The sequence below is a fragment of the Salvelinus alpinus genome, chromosome 11 (assembly GCF_045679555.1).
Source record: "Salvelinus alpinus chromosome 11, SLU_Salpinus.1, whole genome shotgun sequence".
In the NCBI taxonomy this organism is placed as follows: domain Eukaryota; kingdom Metazoa; phylum Chordata; class Actinopteri; order Salmoniformes; family Salmonidae; genus Salvelinus; species Salvelinus alpinus.
In genome coordinates, this window is record NC_092096.1 from 13,604,650 (window position 1) to 13,626,394 (window position 21,745).

The 21,745-nt window shown below is 41.9% G+C and overlaps 2 protein-coding genes across 3 annotated transcripts in view; both read left to right on the forward strand.

Moving 5' to 3' along the window:
* Nucleotides 1-21,745, forward strand: part of LOC139533597 (tetraspanin-8-like) — a 196,818-nt gene that overhangs the window by 130,698 nt on the left and 44,375 nt on the right. The gene's annotated exons all lie outside the window — the stretch shown is intronic.
* Nucleotides 3,464-21,745, forward strand: part of LOC139533596 (tetraspanin-8-like) — a 37,963-nt gene continuing 19,681 nt past the window's right edge. Inside the window, exon 1 of the mRNA XM_071331746.1 lies at nt 3,464-3,730. Within this exon, the coding sequence (XP_071187847.1) occupies nt 3,614-3,730 (117 nt within the window). The 5' untranslated portion in view covers nt 3,464-3,613. The remainder of the gene's footprint in view (nt 3,731-21,745) is intronic.

Genomic DNA, 21,745 nt, shown 5'->3' on the forward strand with positions numbered 1-21,745 from the left:
CGGAGAATAGAGGAATGGCAACGATATGAAGGTACACGGCTAGCACGGAAGCCCGAGAGGCAGCCCCAAGATTTTCTTTTTGGGGGGGGGGGGCACACGAGATTGGCTGAGTCAGGTAGGAGACCTGAGCCAACTCCCCGTGCTTACCGTAGGGAGCGTGTAACTGGTCAGGCACCGTGTTATGCAGAGATGCGCACGGTGTCTCCATTTCCAATTCTTAGCCCGGTGCGCTCTATTCCAGCTCCTCGCATTGGCCGGGCTAGAATGGGTATCCAGCCAGGACATATTGAGCCAGCTCTATGTTCTGGATCTCCAATGCGCCTCCAGGGTCCAGTACGCCCTGTTCCTGCTCCTCGCACTCGCCCTGAGGTGCGTGTCCTCAGCCCAGTACCACCAGTTCCGGCACCACGCACCAGGCCTACAGTGCGCCTCGGCAGTCCGGGGCGTCCGGCGACGGTACCCAGTCCGGGGCGTCCGGCGATGGTACCCAGTCCGGGGCGACGGGCCCGGAGCGTCCGGCGATGATCCACGGGTCAGTGCTACAAGAGCAGACTCAGTGTAAAGAAGGGGGGCGGCGTCCAGAACCAGAGCCACCACCAAGGGTAGATGCCCAACCGGACTCTCCCCTAATAGTTCAAGGTTTGCGGTCGGGAGTCCGCAGTTTTGGAGGGGGGGGAGGGGGGGTACTGTCACGCCCTGACCTAGGTGAGCATTTGCATGTTTTCCACTGAAGAAGGAATTGGTTGGAATGTTGAAGTTTCCCCTAGGTACAGATCAAGGATCAGCTCCCCCAATCCTAACCTAAACTATTGGTGGGAAAAATAGACCCAGGGGCAACTTCACCTTACTGTCTGTCATATACATGAGGTGTTGGTTCTACAACTTCACCCTACTGCCTGTCATATACATGAGGTGTTGGTTCTACAACTTCACCCTACTGCCTGTCATATACATGAGGTGTTGATTCTACAACTTCACCCTACAGCCTGTCATATACATGAGGTGTTGGAATTACATGGACTGCGGAACTTGATCCTAGATCATCACTCCTGATCTGAGAGGCTTTATGAATACAAGCTCTGGTCTCATTACATGGTGTTGATTCCTCTGTACAAAAGGTGGCTCCTATGTTAGAACCCTTTAAATAATCATTTTTGGTTTTAGATAGGACCTATTTTGCTTCAGGAAGAACCCTTTTGGGTTCCATATAGAACCCTTTCCACAAAGGGAACTAGAAAATGGTTCTACCTGGAACTAAAAGTGTTCTATGGGGACAGCTAAAGAACCCTTCTGGAACCCCTAGTTTGAACTATTGAAACACTTAATGAACTAGGAACAATCCTGGCTCATATTCATTAGACACCAAATTCAAGAAAACAGACAAACTGGGTCGGACTAACTGAACCTGTCCAATAACAAACACTTGTTTCTGTTTTTGCGACGATGTGCACTAATGAATACCACCCTGATGTTTGAGAGGAACTTATTTACAGCAAATGACATAAAACCCAGAGTTTTTCTATCAATGCACATTCTCTCAGAGAACGAGACAGAGCTGAGCTGAGGTGAGACGAGAGCTACAACGTCTTGTTCCATTTGAGGCAGTGGTGGAAAAAGTAGCCAATTGTCATACTTGAGTAAAAGTAAAGATACCTTAATAGAAAAGGAAAAGTAAAAGTGAAAGTCACCCAGTAAAAGTCGAAAAGGATTTGGTTTTAAATATACTTAAGAATCAAAAGTAATTGTAATTGCTAAAATGTACTTAACTATCACAAGTAAAAGTATAAATTATTTCCAATTTCTTATATTAAGTAAACCAGACCACCATTTTCTTGTTTTTCTATTTGCAGATTGCCAGGGGCACACTCCAACACTCAGACATCATTTACTGATAGCCAGGGGCACACTCCAACACTCAGACATCATTTACAGATAACCAGGGGCACACTCCAACACTCAGACATCATTTACAGATCGCCAGGGGCACACTCCAACACTCAGACATCATTTACAGATCGCCAGGGGAACACTCCAACACTCAGACATCATTTACAGATCGCCAGGGGAACACTCCAACACTCAGACATCATTTACAGATCGCCAGGGGCACACTCCAACACTCAGACATCATTTACAGATCGCCAGGGGCACACTCCAACACTCAGACATCATTTACAGATAGCCAGGGGAACACTCCAACACTCAGACATCATTTACAGATCGCCAGGGGCACACTCCAACACTCAGACATCATTTACAATAAAGGCACTTGTGTTTTGTGAGTCCACCAGATCAGAGATGACCAGGGATGTTCTCTTGATAAGTGTGTGAATTGGACCATTTTCCTGCCCTGCTAAGCATTCAAAATGTAATGAGTACTTTTGGGTGTCTTGGAAAATGTATGGAGTAAAAAGTACATTTGACACACCCTGACCTGTTTCACCTGTCCTTGTGCTTGTCTCCACCCCCTCCAGGTGTCACCCATCTTCCACACTTATCCCCTGGGTATTTATACCTGTGTTTTCTGTCTGTCTGTGCCAGTTCATCTTGTTTGTTCAAGTCAGCCAGCGTTTTGTCTCTGCTCCTGGTTTTCCCCCAGTCTCTATTTTCTCATCCTCCTGGTTTTTGACCCTTGCCTGTCCTGACCCTGTACCCGCCCGCCTGACCACTCTGCCTGAGCCTGCCTGCCGTCCTGTACCTTGGCGGTGGTGGTGGTTCAATTAGTTCCACAGAGGTGGTGGTGGTGGTTCAATTAGTTCCGCAGAGGTGGTGGTGGTTCAATTAGTTCCACAGAGGTGGTGGTTGTGGTTCAATTGTAGTTCCGCAGAGGTTTGTGGTTCAATTGTAGTTCCACAGAGGTGGTGGTGGTTCAATTAGTTCCACAGAGGTGGTGGTTCAATTGTAGTTCCGCAGAGGTGGTGGTTCAATTGTAGTTCCACAGAGGTGGTGGTGGTTCAATTAGTTCCACAGAGGTGGTGGTTCAATTAGTTCCGCAGAGGTGGTGGTTGTGGTTCAATTGTAGTTCCACAGAGTTGCCACCAGATATAGGTAGTGGTTTTTGTGATTCTTTGTTGGTATGCTGGTATGCAACAATACCTGTTAATTTAATCCCAGTGACATTGAAACGCACAACTTTCTAAAGTTGATTCTAGATAAAACGCTAATTTCATCTCATTTTGTTTTCCAGATCAGTGGCTGCATTATTCTTGGTTTCTCCATCTACTTCAAAGTGAGCAGAAATGGAAACGTGGTAAGGAAATGTCCAGTGCAACATTACATAAAAGCCATCGCCATCAAAAGCCCTCTTTACACAGTAAAAATAACACATGCATACCTTGGTAAAAATGGATCCAGTCATCAAGACCTAAAATGGTTACAGAACACCTGCAGCATATCTTAGCAAATATACATATTTAGATGTAATATCTACATGTAAAATGACTGAGTAACTATCTGTCCTCCTCCCTCAGATAATGGATGAGGCCGTGTCGTTTGTAGACCTACTGATAGCTTGAGTAACTGTCTGTCCTCCTCCCTCAGATAATGGATGAGGCCGTGCCGTTTGTAGACCTGCTGATAGCCTGAGTAACTGTCTGTCCTCCTCCCTCAGATAATGTATGAGGCCGTGCCGTTTATAGACCTGCTGATAGCTGTTGGAGTCATCATCATGGTACTGGGCTTCCTGGGCTGCTGTGGAGCCATTAAGGAAAACCGCTGCATGCTCATTCTGGTGAGGGGAAACACACACTCCCTTACAATAGCCAACCCTCACATTTACATTGAAAATGCTACATTATTGTACACTGCACAGGACAATGCTGTCCCAATAGCCAACCCTCACATTTACATGTAAAATGCTAAATTATTGTACAATGCATAGGATAATGCTGTCCCAATAGCCAACCACTGAAGCACCAAACACATTCAGTAGAGGTGGGAGGCAGCCACAGTCAGCCGCAGGTTAGCTGTCAGCCACACTATAAATGAAAACCCTGGCTGCTTCCCAAATTGCACCTCATTCCCTTTATAGTGCTGTACTTTTGACCTGGTCCATAGGGCTCTGGTCAAAAGTACTGCACTATCTACAGTGCATTGAGAAGGTATTCAGACCCCTTGACTTTTTCCATATTTTGTTACGTTACAGCCTTATTTTTTAAATCTCTTTTTTTTTATTATCCTGAATCTACACACTATCGCATAATGAAAAAGCAAAAACCGGTTTAGACATTTTTGCGAAATTATTAAAAACTGATCTGACAAGTATCCTTTACTCAGTACTTTGTTGGAACACCGTTGGCAGCGATTACAGCCTTGATTCTTCTTACGTATGACGCTACAAGCTTGGCACACCTGTATTTGGGGAGTTTCTCCCATTCTTCTCTGCAGATCCTCTCAGGCTCTGTCAGGTTGGATGGGAAGCGGCGCTGCACAGCTATTTTCAGGTCTCCAGAGATGTTCAAGTCCGGAATCTGGCTGGGCCACTCAAGGACATTCAGAAACTTGTCCCGAAGCCACTCCTGTGTTGTCTTGGCTATGTGCTTAGGGTTGTTGTCCTGTTGGAAGGTGAATCTTCACCCCAGTCTGAGGTCCGCAGCGCTCTGGAGCAGATTTTCATCAAGGATCTCGCTGTACTTTGCTCTGTTTATCTTTGCCTCGATCCTGACTAGTCTCCAAGTCCCTACCTTTGAAAAACATCACACCACCTTACTTTATCGTAGGGATGGTACCAGGATTCCTCCAGAATTGAAACTGGGCATTCGGGCCAAAGAGTTCAATCTTGGTTTCATCAGACCAGAGAATCTTGTTTCTCATGGTCTGAGAGTCTTTAGGTGTCAAGACTCCAAGCCGGCTGTTATGTGCCTTTTACTGAGGAGTGGTCTCCGTCTGGCCACTCTAGCACAAAGGCCTGATTGGTGGAGTGCTGAAGAGATGGTTGTCTTTCTGGAAGGTTCTCCCATCTCCACAGAAGATCTCTGGAGCTCTGTCAGAGTGACCATCAGGTTCTTGGTCACCTCCCTGACCAAGACCCTTCTCCCCTGATTGCTCAGTTTGGCCAGCTCAAAAAAAGTATTGGTGGTTCCAAACTTCTGCCATTTTAAGAATGATGGAGGCCACTGTGTTCATGGACCTTCAACGCTGCAGAATTTTTGGGGGTACCGTACCCCAGATCTGTGCCTCGACACAATCCTGTCTTGGAGCTCTACGGACAATTCCTTTGACCTCATGGCTTGGTTTTTACTCAGACATGTACTGTCAACTGTGAGACCTTTTATAGACAGGTGTGTGCCTTTCCAAATCATGTCCAATTAATACAATTTACCACAGGTGGACTCCAATCAAGTTGTCGAAACATCTCAAGGATGATCACTGGAAACAGGATGCACCTGAGATCAATTTTGAGTATCAAAGCAAAGGGTCTGAATACTTATGAAAATAAGATGTTTCTGTAAAAAAAGATATACATTAGCAAACATTTCTAAAATCCTGTTCACTTTGTCATTATGGTGTATTGTGTGTAGATAGATGAAAAACATTAAATGAATCCATTTTATAATAAGGCTGTAACATAACAAAAAGTCAAGTGATCAGAATACTTTCCAAATGCGCTGTAAGGTGCCATTTGGGCTGAAATGCCTGTAAAGGGAAGTGGAGCAGTTAGCTGCAGGATGTGGGGGAGGTCTTGTTATTTGTCCCAAAGTAGGTCGCTAGTGTTTTAATCTTCATGTTAGGGGCATGGTTTGGCCTCAGTGGGTTAGTGGCTTGTCCCATAGTAGGTCACTAGTGTTTTAATCTTCATGTTAGGGGCGTGGTTTGGCCTCAGTGGGTTAGTGGCTTGTCCCATAGTAGGTCACTAGTGTTTTAATCTTCATGTTAGGGGCGTGGTTTGGCCTCTGTGGGTTAGTGGCTTGTCCCATAGTAGGTCACTAGTGTTTTAATCTTCATGTTAGGGGCGTGGTTTGGCCTCTGTGGGTTAGTGGCTTGTCCCATAGTAGGTCACTAGTGTTTTAATCTTCATGTTAAGGGCGTGGTTTGGCCTCTGTGGGTTAGTGTCTTTAGAAATGTTCTGTGACACTTTCACTCAGTGGAACTTTAGTTCTAGAATCTAACCAAACCAATCTCTTCATATACACGCAGAAGTTATTTATTCCAAGTTTTCACTTCCTAAATTGACGGACTTCAATTCAAATTGACCCCAATCATGGCTTGATCAAAAGGTGGCTTTGACATATCCCATACAGCATGAATGGAATATGTACTTGATACTGAATGTCAGTGTTGGGGTTCAATTCCAGTCAATTTAGGAAGTCAAATTCCAATTCTCTTCAATGAGGAACATTTGGAATGGAATTAGGTTTTGCTTTGTGAATTGACTGGACTTGATCCCCTAACCTGCTGAACATCACTATGGACCTCATTGCATCATGGCAGCTTGTGAGCCTTGATAATGTAGCTCATTAGCAGTAGGTACAGCTTGTGAGCCTTGATAATGTAGCTCATTGGCAGTAGGTACAGCTTGTGAGCCTTGATAATGTAGTTCATCGGCAGTAGGCATAATTAGTCGATTGGACTCAGATGATAATTGTTACTTGCTGATTACTCTGATGAATGAGCCAGTAGAGGACTTGCCTTCACCTATCTGATCATTTAAAATATCCAAGAGGGCCTTGGTCACGTGTCAAACTCATTCCACGGAGGGCGTGTTTTCGCTTCTCCCTTGTACTTGATGAAGGTCGCTAATTAGTAAGGAAGTCCCCTCACCTGGTTGTCGAGGGCTTAACAACTAAAACCAGCAGACACAAGGCCCAACATGGAATGACTTGGATATCCTTTGGCCTAGGTACTAGAGGTTGATTTGGTATTAATCCCTTTGCCAAATCAAGCCCTTACACCAGGACTTTCCAATCAATCTAATGAAGGAAAATAGACTATTGTTCTTCAGAAAGGCAGGTGATGAGGAGCATACAGAAAGCATCTTCAGGGCATGATCCAAACTATTTTCCCAGGATATCAAATCAAATTCTATTAGTCACATGCGCCGAATACAACAGGTAGACCTTACAGTGAAATGCTTACTTACGAGCCCCTAACCAACAGTGCAGTTAAAAAAAAATATGAAAAAGATTAATTAATAACCTCTTGGCACACCGATCCCTTCAGCGGGATCATTTTCGTCAACATCCGCTGAATTGCAGAGCGCCAAATTCAAATTAAATTTGAAATCACAAGTGCAATATACCAAAACACAGCTTAGCTTGTTGTTAATCCACCTGGCGTCTCAGATTTAGAAAAAAAGCTTTACAGCGAAAGCAAACCAAGCGTTTGTGTGAGGACATCGATCAGTAGACAAAACATTACAAACAGCTAGCAGCAAAGTAGCTTGGTCACGAAAGTCAGAAAAGCAATCAAATTAATCGCTTACCTTTTATGATCTTCGAATGTTTGCACTCACGAGACTCCCAGTTACACAATAAATGTTTGTTTTGTTCGATAAAGATTATTTTTATATCCAAAAACCTCCATTTGGTTGGCGCGTTTTGTTGAGTAATCCACAGGCTCGTGCAGGTCAAGACGTGCAGACAAAAATTCCAAATAGTATCCGTAAAGTTGGTAGAAACATGTCAAACGTTTTTTATAATCAATCCTCAGCTTGTTTTTAACATAAATAATCGATAATATTTCAACCGGACGGTAAACTTTTCAATACAAGAGAGAAAGCAAATGTCTCGCTACCAGTGTCGCATGCATGAACAAATCTAAGGACATCTGGCAGTCCACTGACGCGATGTGATCAATCTCGCCCCTTTTTTAGAATAAAAGCTTGAAACTATGTCTAAAGACTTCACACCCTGTGGAAGCCATAGGAAAAGGAATCTGGTTGATATCCCTTTAAATAGGCACGTCCTGGTTGGATTTTCCTCAGGTTTTCGCCTGCAATATCAGTTCTGTTATACTCACAGACAATATTTTGACAGTTTTAGAAACGTTAGAGTGTTTTCTATCCTAATCTGCCATTTATATGCATATTCTAGCAACTGGGCCTGAGAAATAGGCAGTTTACTTTGGGAATGTTATTTATCCAAAAATAAAAAATACTGCCCCCTAGCTTCAAGAGGTTTTAAGAGATAAAAGTAACAAGTAATTAAGAACGAGCAGTAAAAATTAACAATATATACAGGGGGGTGCCGGTACAGAGTCAATGTGTGGGGAACCGGTTAGTTGAGGTTAGTTGAGGTAGTATGTACATGTAGGTAGAGTTAATTTAAGTGACTATGCATAGATGACAACAGAGAGTGGCAGTGGTGTGGAGGGGGGACAATGTAATAGTCTGGGTAGCCATTTGACTAGATGTTCAGAAGTCTTATTGCTTTGGAGTAGAAGCTGTTTAGAAGCCTCTTGGAACTAGATTTGGCGCTCCGGTACCGCTTGCTGTGTAGTAGCAAAAGAACAGTCCATGACTAGGGTGGTTAGGGTCTTGACAATTTTCAGGGCCTTCCTTTGACACCGCCTGGTATAGAGGTCCTGGATGGCAGGAAGCTTGGCCCCAGTGATGTACTGGGCGGTTCGCACTACCTTCTGTAGTGCCTTGTGGTCGGAGGCTGAGCAGTTGCCATACCAGGCAGTGATGCAACCAGTCAGGATGCTCTCGATGGTGCAGCTGTAGAATCTTTTGAGGATCTGAGGACCCATGCCAAATCTTTTCAGTCTCCTGAGGGGGAATAGGTTTTGTCGTGACCACTACACGACTGTCATGCTGTGCTTGGACAATGTTAGTTTGTTGGTGATGTATCCACATCACCAACAAGGAACTTGAAGGAACCAAGGAACTTGAAGCTCTCAACCTGCTCCACTGCAGTCCCGTCGATGAGATGTAGTAGTCCACAATCATCTCCTTTGTCTTGATCACATTGAGGGAGAGGTTGTTGTCCTGGCACCACACAGCCAGGTCTTTGACCTCCACCCTATAGGCTGTCTCATTGTTGTCGGTGATCAGGCCTACCACTGTTGTGTCATCGGCAAATTTAATGATGGTGTTGGAGTCGTGCCTGGCCGTGCAGTCATGAGTGAACAGGGAGTACAGGAGGGGGCTGAGCACGCACCCCTGAGGGGCCCCTGTGTTGAGTATCAGCGTGGCGGATGTATTGTTCTCTACGCTTACAACCTGGGGACGGCCCATCAGGAAGTCCAGGATCCAGTTTCAGAGGGAGGTGTTAAGTCCCAGGGTCCTTAGCTTAGTGATGAGCTTTGAGTGGTGTTGAACGCTGAGCTGTAGTCAATGAATAGCATTCTCACATAGGTGTTCTTTTTGTCCAGGTGGGAAATGGCAGTGTGGAGTTCAATAGAGACTGCATCATCTGTGGATCTGTTGGGGCGGTATGCAAATTGGAGTGGGTCTAGGGTTTCTGGGATGATGGTGTTGATGTGAGCCATGACCAGCATTTCAAAGCACTTCATGGCTACAGATGTGAGTGCTACGGGTCGGTAGTCATTTAGGCAGGTTACCTTCGTGTTCTTGGGCACAGACACTATGGTGGTCTGCTTAAAACATGTTGGTATTACAGACTCGGACAGGGAGAGGTTGAAAATGTCAGTGAAGACACTTGCTAGTTGGTCAGCGCATGCTCGCAGTACACATCCTGGTAATCCGTCTGGCCCTGCGGCCTTGTGAATGTTGACCTGTCTAAAGGTCTTACTCACAATGGCTGCAGAGAGAGTGATGACAGTCTTCCGGTACAGCTGGTTTCAGTGTTATTTGCCTCGAGGCGAGCATAGAGGTAGTTTAGCTCGTCCGGTACGCTCGTGTCATCTGGCAGCTCTCAGCTGTGCTTCCCTTTTTAGTTTGTAATGGTTTGCAAGCCCTGCCACATCCGACGAACGTCAGAGCCGGTGTAGTACGACTCGATCTTAGTCCTGTATTGAAGCTTTGCCTGTTTGATGGTTCGTCGGAGGGCATAGCGGGATTTCTTATAAGCTTCCGGGTTAGAGTAACATGAAAGCGGCAGCTCTAGCCTTTAGTTCAGTGTGGATGCTGCCTGTAATCCATGGTTTCTGGTTGGAGTATGTACGTACGGTCACTGGGGGGACGACGTCATCGATGCACTTGTTGATGAAGCCAATGACAGATGTGGTGTACTCCTCAATTCCATTGGAGGAATCCCGGAACATTTTCCAGTCTGTGCTAGCAAAACAGTCCTGTATCTTAGCATCTGCTTCATCTGACCACTTTTTTATTGATCTAGTCACTGGTGCTTCCTGCTTTAATTTTTGCCTGTAAGCAGGAATCAGGAGGATAGAATTATGGTCAGATTTGCCAAATGGAGGGCGAGGGAGAGCTTTGTATGCATCTCTGTGTGTGGAGTATAGGTGGTCTAGAGTTCTTTTCCCTCTGGTTGCACATTTAACATGTTGATAGAAATTAGGTAAATCTGATTTTAGTTTCCCTGCATTAAAGTCCCCGGCTACTAGGAGCGCCACCTCTGGGTGAGCGTTTTCTTGTTTGCTTATGGCGGAATACAGCTCATTCAATGCTATCTTAGTGCCAGTCCTCAGTCTGTTGTGGTATGTAAACAGCTACAAAGAATATAGATGAGAACTCACTCGATAGGTAATGTGGTCTGCAGCTTATCATGAGAAACTTTACCTCAGGCGAGCAATAGCTCGAGGCTTCCTTAGATATTGTGCACCAGCTGTTGTTTACAAAAATACATAGACCGCCGCCCCTTTTCTTACCAGACACCGCTGTTCTATCCTGCCGGTACATTGTATAACCAGCCAGCTGTATGTTGATATTGTCGTCGTTCAGCCACGACTCCGTGAAGCATAAGATGTTACAGTTTTTAATGTCCCGTTGGTAGTTTAATCTTCCCAATAACTCGTCCATTTTATTGTCCAAAGATTGCATGTTTGCTAGCAGAATTGAGGGGAGTGGGGGTTTATTCGATCGCCTCCTACTCCTCAGAAGGCAGCCCGCCCTCCGGCCTCCCTCTCTACGCCTCTTAGCGCAGATCACTGGTGTCGGGGCCTGTTCCTGAAAGAGCCATATATCCTCCGCCTCGGGCTCATCAGCATCGTGAAAGAAGAAAAAGGATTCTGCTAGTCCGTGGTGAGTAATCGCAGTCCTGATGTCTAGAAGTTATTTTCGGTCTTAAAACCTTTTGTCAATAGGGGGGCGCTATTTTCACTAAAAAATGTAAAAAATCGTGCCCAAATTAAACTGCCTCGTACTCTATTCTTGCTCGTACAATATGCATATTATTATTACTATTGGATAGAAAACACTCAAGTTTCTAAAACCGTTTGAATTATATCTGTGAGTAAAACAGAACTCATTTTGCAGCAAACTTCCTGACAGGAAGTGAAAAATCTGAAATCGAGGCTCTGTTCCAGGGCCTTCCTATTAATTTGCCTGAAATCTATGGATATACATGCACTTCATACGCCTTCCACTAGATGTCAACAGGCAGTGAGAGGTGAAATGGGGTGTCTAGCTTGATCTGAGGCCGAACAAGAGCTTTTGAAATGACGTGTCTGGAAATTTCATTGTCTTCGAAGGCGCGAGAAGGAACCCCAGATTGCCTTCTGAAAAGCTTTTGGATTACACGTTAGATATCTCCGGCTCTGATTTTATTTGATAGATGTGATAAAAACATCAAAGTAATTTTTTTCAACCGAGTTATATCACTTTATTGAACGTTTATTGCGAGTTTTGGAATTTTATTTTCTTTGCGTCATGTGAAGTTGGGCACGTTTGCGCCACATGGCTAGCTATCGTTGCTAATTCGACAGGAGAAGAGGACATTCTAAAACCAAACAACGATTATTCTGGACAAAGGACTCCTTGTACAAGATTCTGATGGAAGCTCAGCAAAAGTAGGAACCATTTATGATGTTATTTCGTATTTCTGTGGAAAATGTTTCGTCCTATTTTCCGCCCTCAATGCGGGCGCTGTCTCGCTATAACGTAAGCTGTATGTCGTACTAAAGTTATTTAAAAAAATCTAACACAGCGGTTGCATTAAGAACTAGTGTATCTTTCATTTGCTGTACAACATGTATTTTTTAGTAAAGTTTATGATGAGTTATTTGATTAGATTAGGTGACTGTCCAAAATATCTCCGTACAATTTTGTGCAGTTTGGCTACGTATTCACATTGTAAAACCACGATTTGTACCGCTAAATATGCACATTTTCGAACAAAACGTATATGTATTGTGTAACATGATGTTATAGGACTGTCATTTGATGAAGTTTGTCAAGGTTAGTGAATAATTTTATATATTTTGCTGTTTTTTTGCGATCGCTACCTTTGCGGTGAATGAATGCGGTTGTGTGGTTGGCTATTGTGGTAAGCTAATATAATGCTATATAGTGTTTTCGCTGTAAAACACTTAAAAAATCCGAAATATTGGCTGGATTCACAAGATGTTTATCTTTCATTTGCTGTATGTACACCATGTATTTTTCATAAATGTTTTATGATGAGTATTTAGGTATTTCACGTTGCTCTCTGTAATTATTCCGGCTGCTTTGGTGATAATTTTTATGGTAGCTGCAATGTAAAACTATGATTTATACCTCAAATATGCACATTTTCGAACAAAACATAGATTTATTGTATAACATGTTATAAGACTGTCATCTGATGAAGTTGTTTCTTGGTTAGTGACTAATTATATCTCTATTTGGTCGGTTTTGTGATAGCTACCTATGCGGTAAAAAATTGTGAAAATATGCGGTTGAGTCTTTTGCTATTGTGGTTAGCTAATAGAAATACATATTGTGTTTTCACTGTAAAACATTTTAAAAATCGGAAATGATGGCTGGATTCACAAGATGTGTATCTTTCATTTGGTGTCTTGGACTTGTGATTTCATGATATTTATATGCTAGTATTTACTTGTGGCGCTATACTAGGCTATGCTAGTCAGCTTTTTTACTGATGAGGATGCTCCCGGATCCGGGATGGTGACCAAGTAGAGAGACGGTAGCGGGAACATTATGTACAAAAATAGTAAAAACATGAATTACAAACATTAGCTGGTGGTGTTGTAGTTTGCATAGTCTATGTTTTGGCGGTCAGTCTGCCACTGTTTTACCCTGTGCTCTGAGTAAATTGTCCTTCTCAAGCGAGAGTCAGAACAGCTCAAACTTGAACTCGTCTAACTTTATTTAACTACAAACAGAGGAGGATGTTTGCTCTGGGGTTTCACTGTTTAGAAGACTGAGGGTCAGTTTTCAGAGGAGGGTGTTCGCTGTGGGGTCTTTATGTAGGATACTTTTTGTGCCTGGACTGGACTGAGTAGTCAGTAACCACACCCACAGCTTTTAAATACGAGCTAGAGGGAGGGGACTGGTAGGAGACTGTTGGAGCCTGGACTGGACTGAGTAGTCAGTAACCACACCCACAGCTTTTAAATACGAGCTAGAGGGAGGGGACTGGTAGGAGACTGTTGGAGCCTGGACTGGACTGAGTAGTCAGTAACCACACCCACAGCTTTTAAATACGAGCTAGAGGGAGGGGACTGGTAGGAGACTGTTGGAGCCTGGACTGAGTAGTCAGTAACCACACCCACAGCTTTTAAATACGAGCTAGAGGGAGGGGACTGGTAGGAGACTGTTGGAGCCTGGACTGGACTGAGTAGTCAGTAACCACACCCACAGCTTTTAAATACAGGCTTGTGAAAGAATCCTCTCACACTCACACACGGGCAACACCAGGGTGGGTCTGGAACAGAGGAATAGGGATTAACTTAACATTGGTCTGTCACATCACGTCTTTCCTGTCTGTTGGAAGGTTAGAAGATGGCTGTGAATAAGCGTATCAAGTACTTGCTCTTCCTCTTCATTCTACTGTTCTGGGTGAGTCCTATTAACCTACATGTTTTACTTTAACTATAGTGTCCTCGATTGGTTTGATGTGTGTGTGTGTGTGTGTGTGGTATAGTGATGTGCTTGTTAGTTTAGTGATCAACTAGTAGCCTAGTACACACAGTAATCCATTTAAAATCTGTTTACATGTCTGCTATGGAAATGAGATGACATTCAAATGTCTATGGTAACAATGTGTGATCATCACATGACTAACTTTCATGAAGCCATTGACTCTGACTCTGGAAGGTGTTGTCTTTGTGATGATAGCTTAACAAGCCTTCTCAGATCCAGGGGTCGTATTCATTAGTGCACTCCGTAGCTAAACGTTTTGCAACATGAAAAATTGCCATTGTTTGCTGACATTACACTTTACAATAGCTCTCTTGTGGAAGACTATACCCCAGTGTTTACTTTGGAAACAGCCCTCATTGCATTGTGGCACAAAATCAAAGTCGGACTGCATGGAGATGCTTGGGAACATGGTCATGACGGGTGGACGTATTATGGGTGTTTCAGGAAGAAGGTGTACATTTGACCTCCATCATCTAGGATGTGACAATGGTAAATAAAATCTCTCAATTTTTGCTCATTTTTTGCGCGGTCTTGCAGGCCTTCTCATGCAGCTGCAACTGCAAGTGCATTTGTAAATCATGACCTATCTTGAGTTGGGCTCTGGGATGGTGCAATTGTTGAGAAAGTGAGCTTATGGTTGTGTGGGGGTAAGGGCTGAGTGTGTGTGGGTGTATGTGTATATCCCACAACTGTTGCGAATGAAGGAGTAAAAGATGTTAGGGACAATAGAGGATGATCCACAGATATATATAATACAAATCGAGGTGAGGGCAATGGAAATGCATATGGCAATTGATCTACTTCAATTCGGTAAATGGCACTGTGTGCTCTTTTCAAAGGATGGATCCCAGTCGGTTCAGGGCTATGGGATACAGGGGGTCGAGGGTGGTCTGCTGGGCATTGGGATGACAACCCAACTCGAGATGAGGGCTTTTAGCGGGTGGAATAGTAGGGACCAATTGGAGGTTTACTTAGTAGAAATGCAAATATCATGGTACAGCTATATAGACACTCAATCATTATGTTACTTTTTAATAGTACGTTTACAAAAATATATTTTGATAAAAATAATTGAAAGTTGTGTCTCATTATGGTAAGTGGTGAAATAAGTATAGCCAGTTACAATTGTAATGGCTTAGCAGATAATAACAAAAGACGATCAGTATTTACCTGGCTAAAAGAGAAGGATTATAATATCTATTGTTTACAGGAAACCCATTCAACAGTTTTAGATTAAGTTTTGTGGAAAAAGAACTGGGGGGGGCGAAATATATTTCTCCCATGGGCAAAGAAATTCAAAAGGGGTGATGGTTTTAATTAACAATAATTTTGATCCAAATGTGCAAATTGTCCAAACAGATCATCAAGGTAGATGGATGATTTTAAATATGTTATTGGACAATAAACAGATATGGCTTATTAACCTATACGGTCCGAATAATGATGATCCAAGCTTCTTTGAAAATATATATAAGAATTTATCAACTCTACAAGCAACACTAGACTATTATTATAGTGGGAGATTTTAATATGGTCTTAAATACCTCTATGGACCGGAAAGGAAATCACACTACAAACTATCACCCTCGGGCACTTAAGGAAATCATGAATGTCATGGATATATTGGAATTAGTGGATATATGGAGACTTAAATACCCTGACCTAGTGAGATATACATGGCGGAGGCTTAATCAAGCTAGTCGTCTTGACTACTTTCTTATATCATTCTCTTTGGCACCAAAAGTTTAAAAAGTGTTGATAGGGGACAGAATGCGGTAGGATCATCACATAATTGGCATATATATTACTCTTACAGAATTTCCACGTGGGCGAGGATATTGGAAATTTAATCGAAGTCTACTAGATGATAAATTGTTTAGAACTAGGACAGTAGAATTTATAACTGACTTTTTCAGACATAACATAGGTACAGCAGATCCCCTTATTGTATGGGACACTTTAGTGTGCCTTTAGAGGCCATGCAATTCAGTACTCATCTATAAAACAAAAGCAATTTAGATCAAAAGAGTCCATATTAACAAAGGAAATTGAAGGACTAACAGTACAGTTAGATAGCAATAAAAACGGTACCATGGAGGCACAGAATAAGTTAGAGGAAAAACAAAAAGAAATGGAGGAACTTATTCAAGAAAGATCCAGTCTAATATATTATAAAAATAAAGCGAACTGGATGGAATATGGGGAAAAATGCACCAAATTCTTTTTCAATCTTCAATATAGAAATGCTACTAAAAAAAATGTTTTGAAACTTGTTACAAATGATGGAGTCACGCATGATTCACCAAATGATATTTTGAAAGAGGAAGTAAAGTACTTTAAGAATATGTTTGTTTCAGGCTCCTCCATCTCCACTAACTGAAACTAATTGTATGGATTTCTTTCCTAATAATAATGTAAAATTAACATCTGTACAGAAAGACTCATGTGAAGGCCAAATTACAGAGGAGGAACTGCTTGATGCAATTGGGGCCTTTAAGGCTGGGAAAACTCCAGGGCTATAGGGCATACAAAACTTTTTTTGATATACTCAAAGGACCATTATTAGCTTGTTTTAACCACTCCTATATAAATGGTAGATTATCAGACACACAACAAGAAGGTCTGATATCATTATTATTGAAACATGACCCAAGTGGTATATATAAAGATCCAGTCCATTTAAAAAATTGGAGACCTCTTACACTTCAGTGTTGTGATGCAAAAATCCTAGCAAAATGCTTGGCGCATAGAATAAAAAAAGTTTTGTCAGATATTATTCATCCTAATCATACATTGGAGATAATATTAGGCAAGTACTGGAAACAATAGAACACTATGAAATATCGGGGACACCAGGCCTGGTTTTCATAGCTGATTTTGAAAAGGCTTTTGATAAAGTACGACTGGAGTTTATATATAAATGCCTAGAATATTTCAATTTTGGGGAATCTCTTATAAAATGGGTTAAAATTATGTATAGTAACCCTAGGTGTAAAATAGTAAATAATGGCTACATCTCAGAAAGTTTTAAACTATCTAGAGGAGTAAAATAAGGTTGTCCACTATCGGCATATCTATTTATTATTGCCATTGAAATGTTAGCTGTTAAAATTAGATCAAACATTAATATTAAGGGATTAGAAATCCGTGGCTTAAAAACTAAGGTGTCATTGTACCCTGATGATTCATGTTTTCTTTCAGAACCACAACTAGAATCTCTCCATGGCCTCTTAGAGGATCTAGATACCTTTTGCTATCCTCTCTGGATTAAAACCAAATTATGATAAATGTACCATATTACGTATTGGATCACTAAAAAATACACATTTTACATTGCCATGTAGTTTACCAATTAAATGGTCTGACGGAGATGTGGACATACTCGGTATACAAATCCCAAAAGAAAGAAATGATCTCACTCCAATACATTTTTATAGAAAGTTAGCAAAAATAGATAAGATCTTGCTACCATGGAAAGGAAAATACCTCTCTATTTGTGGAAAAATCACCCTGATTAACTCTTTAGTCATATCACAGTTTACCTATTTGCTTATGGTTTTGCCTACACCTAGTGACCTGCTTTTTAAATTATATGAACAAAAAATATTCCATTTTATTTGGAACGGCAAGCCAGATAAAATTAAAAGGGCCTATTTATATAACGAATATGAATTCGGAGGGCAGAAATGATTAAATATTAAAGCATTAGACCTCTCACTAAAGGCATTAGTCATACAAAAGTTATACTTAAATCCAAACTGGTTCTCTAGTAAATTGGTACGAATGTCTCATCTTATGTTCAAGAAGGGCCTTTTTCCCTTTATTCAGATTACACCTGCTCACTTTCGGTTGTTTGAAAAGGAAATAATCTCCAAAATATCTTTATTTTTTGAACAAGCCTTAGAAAGTTGGTTGCAATTTCAGTTTAATCCACCTGAAAGGACGGAAAAAATAGTACAACAAATATTGTGGTTAAATTCAAATATAGTAATTGATTAAAAAAACTGTATTTATCGAAGAAATGTTTAAAAAAGGTATAATTTTAGTGAATGATATCATAAATACGATTGGTGGAGTTATGTCACACGCAGCTAACACAGACATATGGAAATGTCTGCTCTACCCAAAATTACAACCAATTAATTGCAGCATTACCACAAAAATGGAAGAGGCAAGTAGAAGGGGAAAAAAGTAAGGAACTTGTATGTCGGCCCTATATTAAAGAACATAAATGGTTAAAGAAAAGTGTGATAAATAAAAACATATACCAATTTCATTTAAGGACCAGAAAACTGACAGTTGTGCCATATAAATTGCAAAATAGTTGGGAAGAGATTTTCGATGTTCTCATTCCATGGCACATGGTTTATGAATTGATACGCGAAACAACGCCGGATTCAAAACTTCGAATTTTTCAATTTAAATTACTGTACAAAATTCTTGCAACTAATAGAATGTTATATATATGGGGGATACAGTCTTCCCAGCTCTGCAGATTCTGCTGTGAGGAGCAGGGGCGAAAATCTGAGATCAACCTTGGAGGGGACAATTACATTAAATTTTCTCAAGAGCAATTCCTGAGGGGGACACCAAAAGTAGTGCTGTAACACATAGCATACGTTGTTAAATGTATATTGAGGAACCATAATTCCTACAACTGGATAATTGATAGGTACAGTAGTTAACTGAAGGGTTTTCCCAACTTGTTCAAATGTTTAAATCATTATAATTCTACTACTAATAATAGTTATAGCAGTGCTCCTTACCAGTCCAGTATGTATGCAGGTATTCGTACTTACAACCAGCAATATCAAGAAAGGTCAGTAGGTGACAATGGTACTGTACACTGTATGGGTGTAGTTTTCATAAATACAATGAACATGGTGTGATCACATCTAAAAGAATCTCCATTGAGAACCATCACAAAGTTGGTCTCCGTATTGAATTGACCTTTTAATTGGACTTTTTCTGATACATTTATGTAGTCATTAAATGTGCCACTGGCCTGAGTCTACAATATCTTTGCAAGAACAAAAAGCTTAAAATAAGTACAGTTCTAAAAGCAAAATAACTACTTCAATGAAAAACCCAAATAAATCAAACAAAATATCCTTCAGTCAGTGTCTCAACTCTTCAAACAGCAGCTATGGACAAGTATGTCGCACAAAGTATGCAATTTTAAATAAAATAACATGAAATAAATCATTTGTAAGTGTACTGAAAACTACTAAACAAAAGAACAACTATCAATTACACCATGGGTTCTCAAACAGGGGTCCATGAACTAATTGCAAGGGGTCCGTGAAATAAAAGTGTAATGAATGTAGTCAGTACCACAAGGTTTCCAGTAAGTTTACATATAATATAGAGGGGGTGGAGGTCCCTGAGGACCGCTCAAAACCTTGCCTGCCTTGCCTCAAAATATGCAGGGGTTCCAGTACCCCAAAAAGGTTGAGAACCACTGCTATACACACTACTGAACAAAAGAACCGAGCATATGTTTGCGGGTTTCCTCAACAACACATCAGTTGGCACTTTCGCAATGCCCTCGCTTGTTGTCTCCGACACCCTGTACAGCCCAATAAACTCCTTGTGAGGGACAAGGTCATGGTCAACATAACGCAGACAGACATTCTCCTGTTCAGCACCAGAGACATCTTGAGTACCATCAACAATTAATGAAAATTGTACAATCGGAAGAGACCTAATCTCAGCTGCAATGCCTCGAATGACTATTGGCCATGATGTTCAGAATTTCATTCTGTGCTTTGGGGCCTGTGTACATTGTGGTACGCTCTGTTAACCACTTCAGTAAAATGGGATCATCCTCTTCTGCCCCAAGTTTCAAAATCTGGTATAAATTCCCACTGTCATCCATGTGGCCTCTAAAGGCTTGTCCCTGTCTTACTACATGCCGCACCGAACTAACAATTTTCATCAAGCAATGCCTTGCGTCATCCTGCTGTTTACCCCACGCGCTGGATAACTGGACACTGATTGGATTTAGCTGGTGTGCTGTTACAATTACAAAGTGGCGGTGGGTTTGGCAATTTTGATGTGCTGTGAATTTTCAATGGCTTTTCTCCAGTTCCTAAATCCTGCACTAATGAAGGCAGCATCAGCTCTTTGGCCAAAAGATGGCTGGCTTGAAAACCCTTGGCTACAGTGAAAACACAACACTCCTTTTATTGATGGATTATAATGTAGCCAGGGGAAATCACGAAACCATCTCTCTTGAAACGTCAACACTCTGTTGGCAAGAGTTTGCGGTTCTATAAATTTTGGGTGTGGCTGATATGGTTTTGTGCCATCACTGTGGTAACTGGACAATGCTGTGCCACTGTCCCCTATACTGGTGCTGCTGGCAACAAGGGTGACACTTGGTCCTGCCGTGGCTGTGACACTGTCCTCTGAAGTCTCTCTCCCTGGCTCTTTCCCTTTCACCACCCTAACTGACTCAGTCTGTCTCCTAGAAAATAAATAAGGTGTTTGCCGTACTCCTAACTACCGGTACCCAAAACTACACAATTAATCACAACAGCAATACCATTGCCGTAAACAAATCTTAGTTTAGTCACCAGTTTAAGTTGAGAGTGGGGGTATCCATGGCATTTTCCAATTATGTCCCTATTTTACAAGTCAAAAAAATTGAGAACCTTTCATAATGTTGCCAAACAAAGACTCAACAAACTTACCTGAGACTCCCTGTCTGCCAATCTGTCCCTGCATATCTGTCCCCAGCTCTGCTGTCTGTGTGCCATCTGTTGCCTGCTCTGCCTAATGACATCATTGTGAAACATTTCCATTAGCATTTCACTTCTTTCTTATGAACATTTTATCAACTAGTCTTTGAGATATTAGGATACTAGAGTTCTTACTATGCGTTTTGGTGTACTGACAAATACTCTGATGTCCGTCTTCTTACTTTTTTCTGCCATTTTTCTACCTGGCTGGCTGGCTGGCCTAGCTGCACACACACACATTTACACAACACATGCTGCAACCTTTTGTAATTTAAATAGTTTGTTTCATATTGGCTGGCTTCCAACAATAGCTGAATTTGTAAAGCTAGCGAGCACCAATTCCGTTTCTGTGTGTTTGCTATAATCTTTGCTACCTGGTTAAATAAAGGTGAAATAAAATAAAATAAAAAAAGTTCACTAGCGACAATTTATCTTTTGCAACGAGACCATTATATACACTGCTCAAAAAAATAAAGGGAACACTTAAACAACACAATGTAACTCCAAGTCAATCACACTTCTGTGAAATCAAACTGTCCACTTAGGAAGCAACACTGATTGACAATACATTTCACATGCTGTTGTGCAAATGGAATAGACAAAAGGTGGAAATTATAGGCAATTAGCAAGACACCCCCAAAAAAGGAGTGATTCTGCAGGTGGTGACCACAGACCACTTCTCAGTTCCTATGCTTCCTGGCTGATGTTTTGGTCACTTTTGAATGCTGGCGGTGCTCTCACTCTAGTGGTAGCATGAGACGGAGTCTACAACCCACACAAGTGGCTCAGGTAGTGCAGCTCATCCAGGATGGCACATCAATGCGAGCTGTGGCAAGAAGGTTTGCTGTGTCTGTCAGCGTAGTGTCCAGAGCATGGAGGCGCTACCAGGAGACAGGCCGGTACATCAGGAGACGTGGAGGAGGCCGTAGGAGGGCAACAACCCAGCAGCAGGACCGCTACCTCCGCCTTTGTGCAAGGAGGAGCACTACCAGAGCCCTGCAAAATGACCTCCAGCAGGCCACAAATGTGCATGTGTCTGCTCAAACGGTCAGAAACAGAC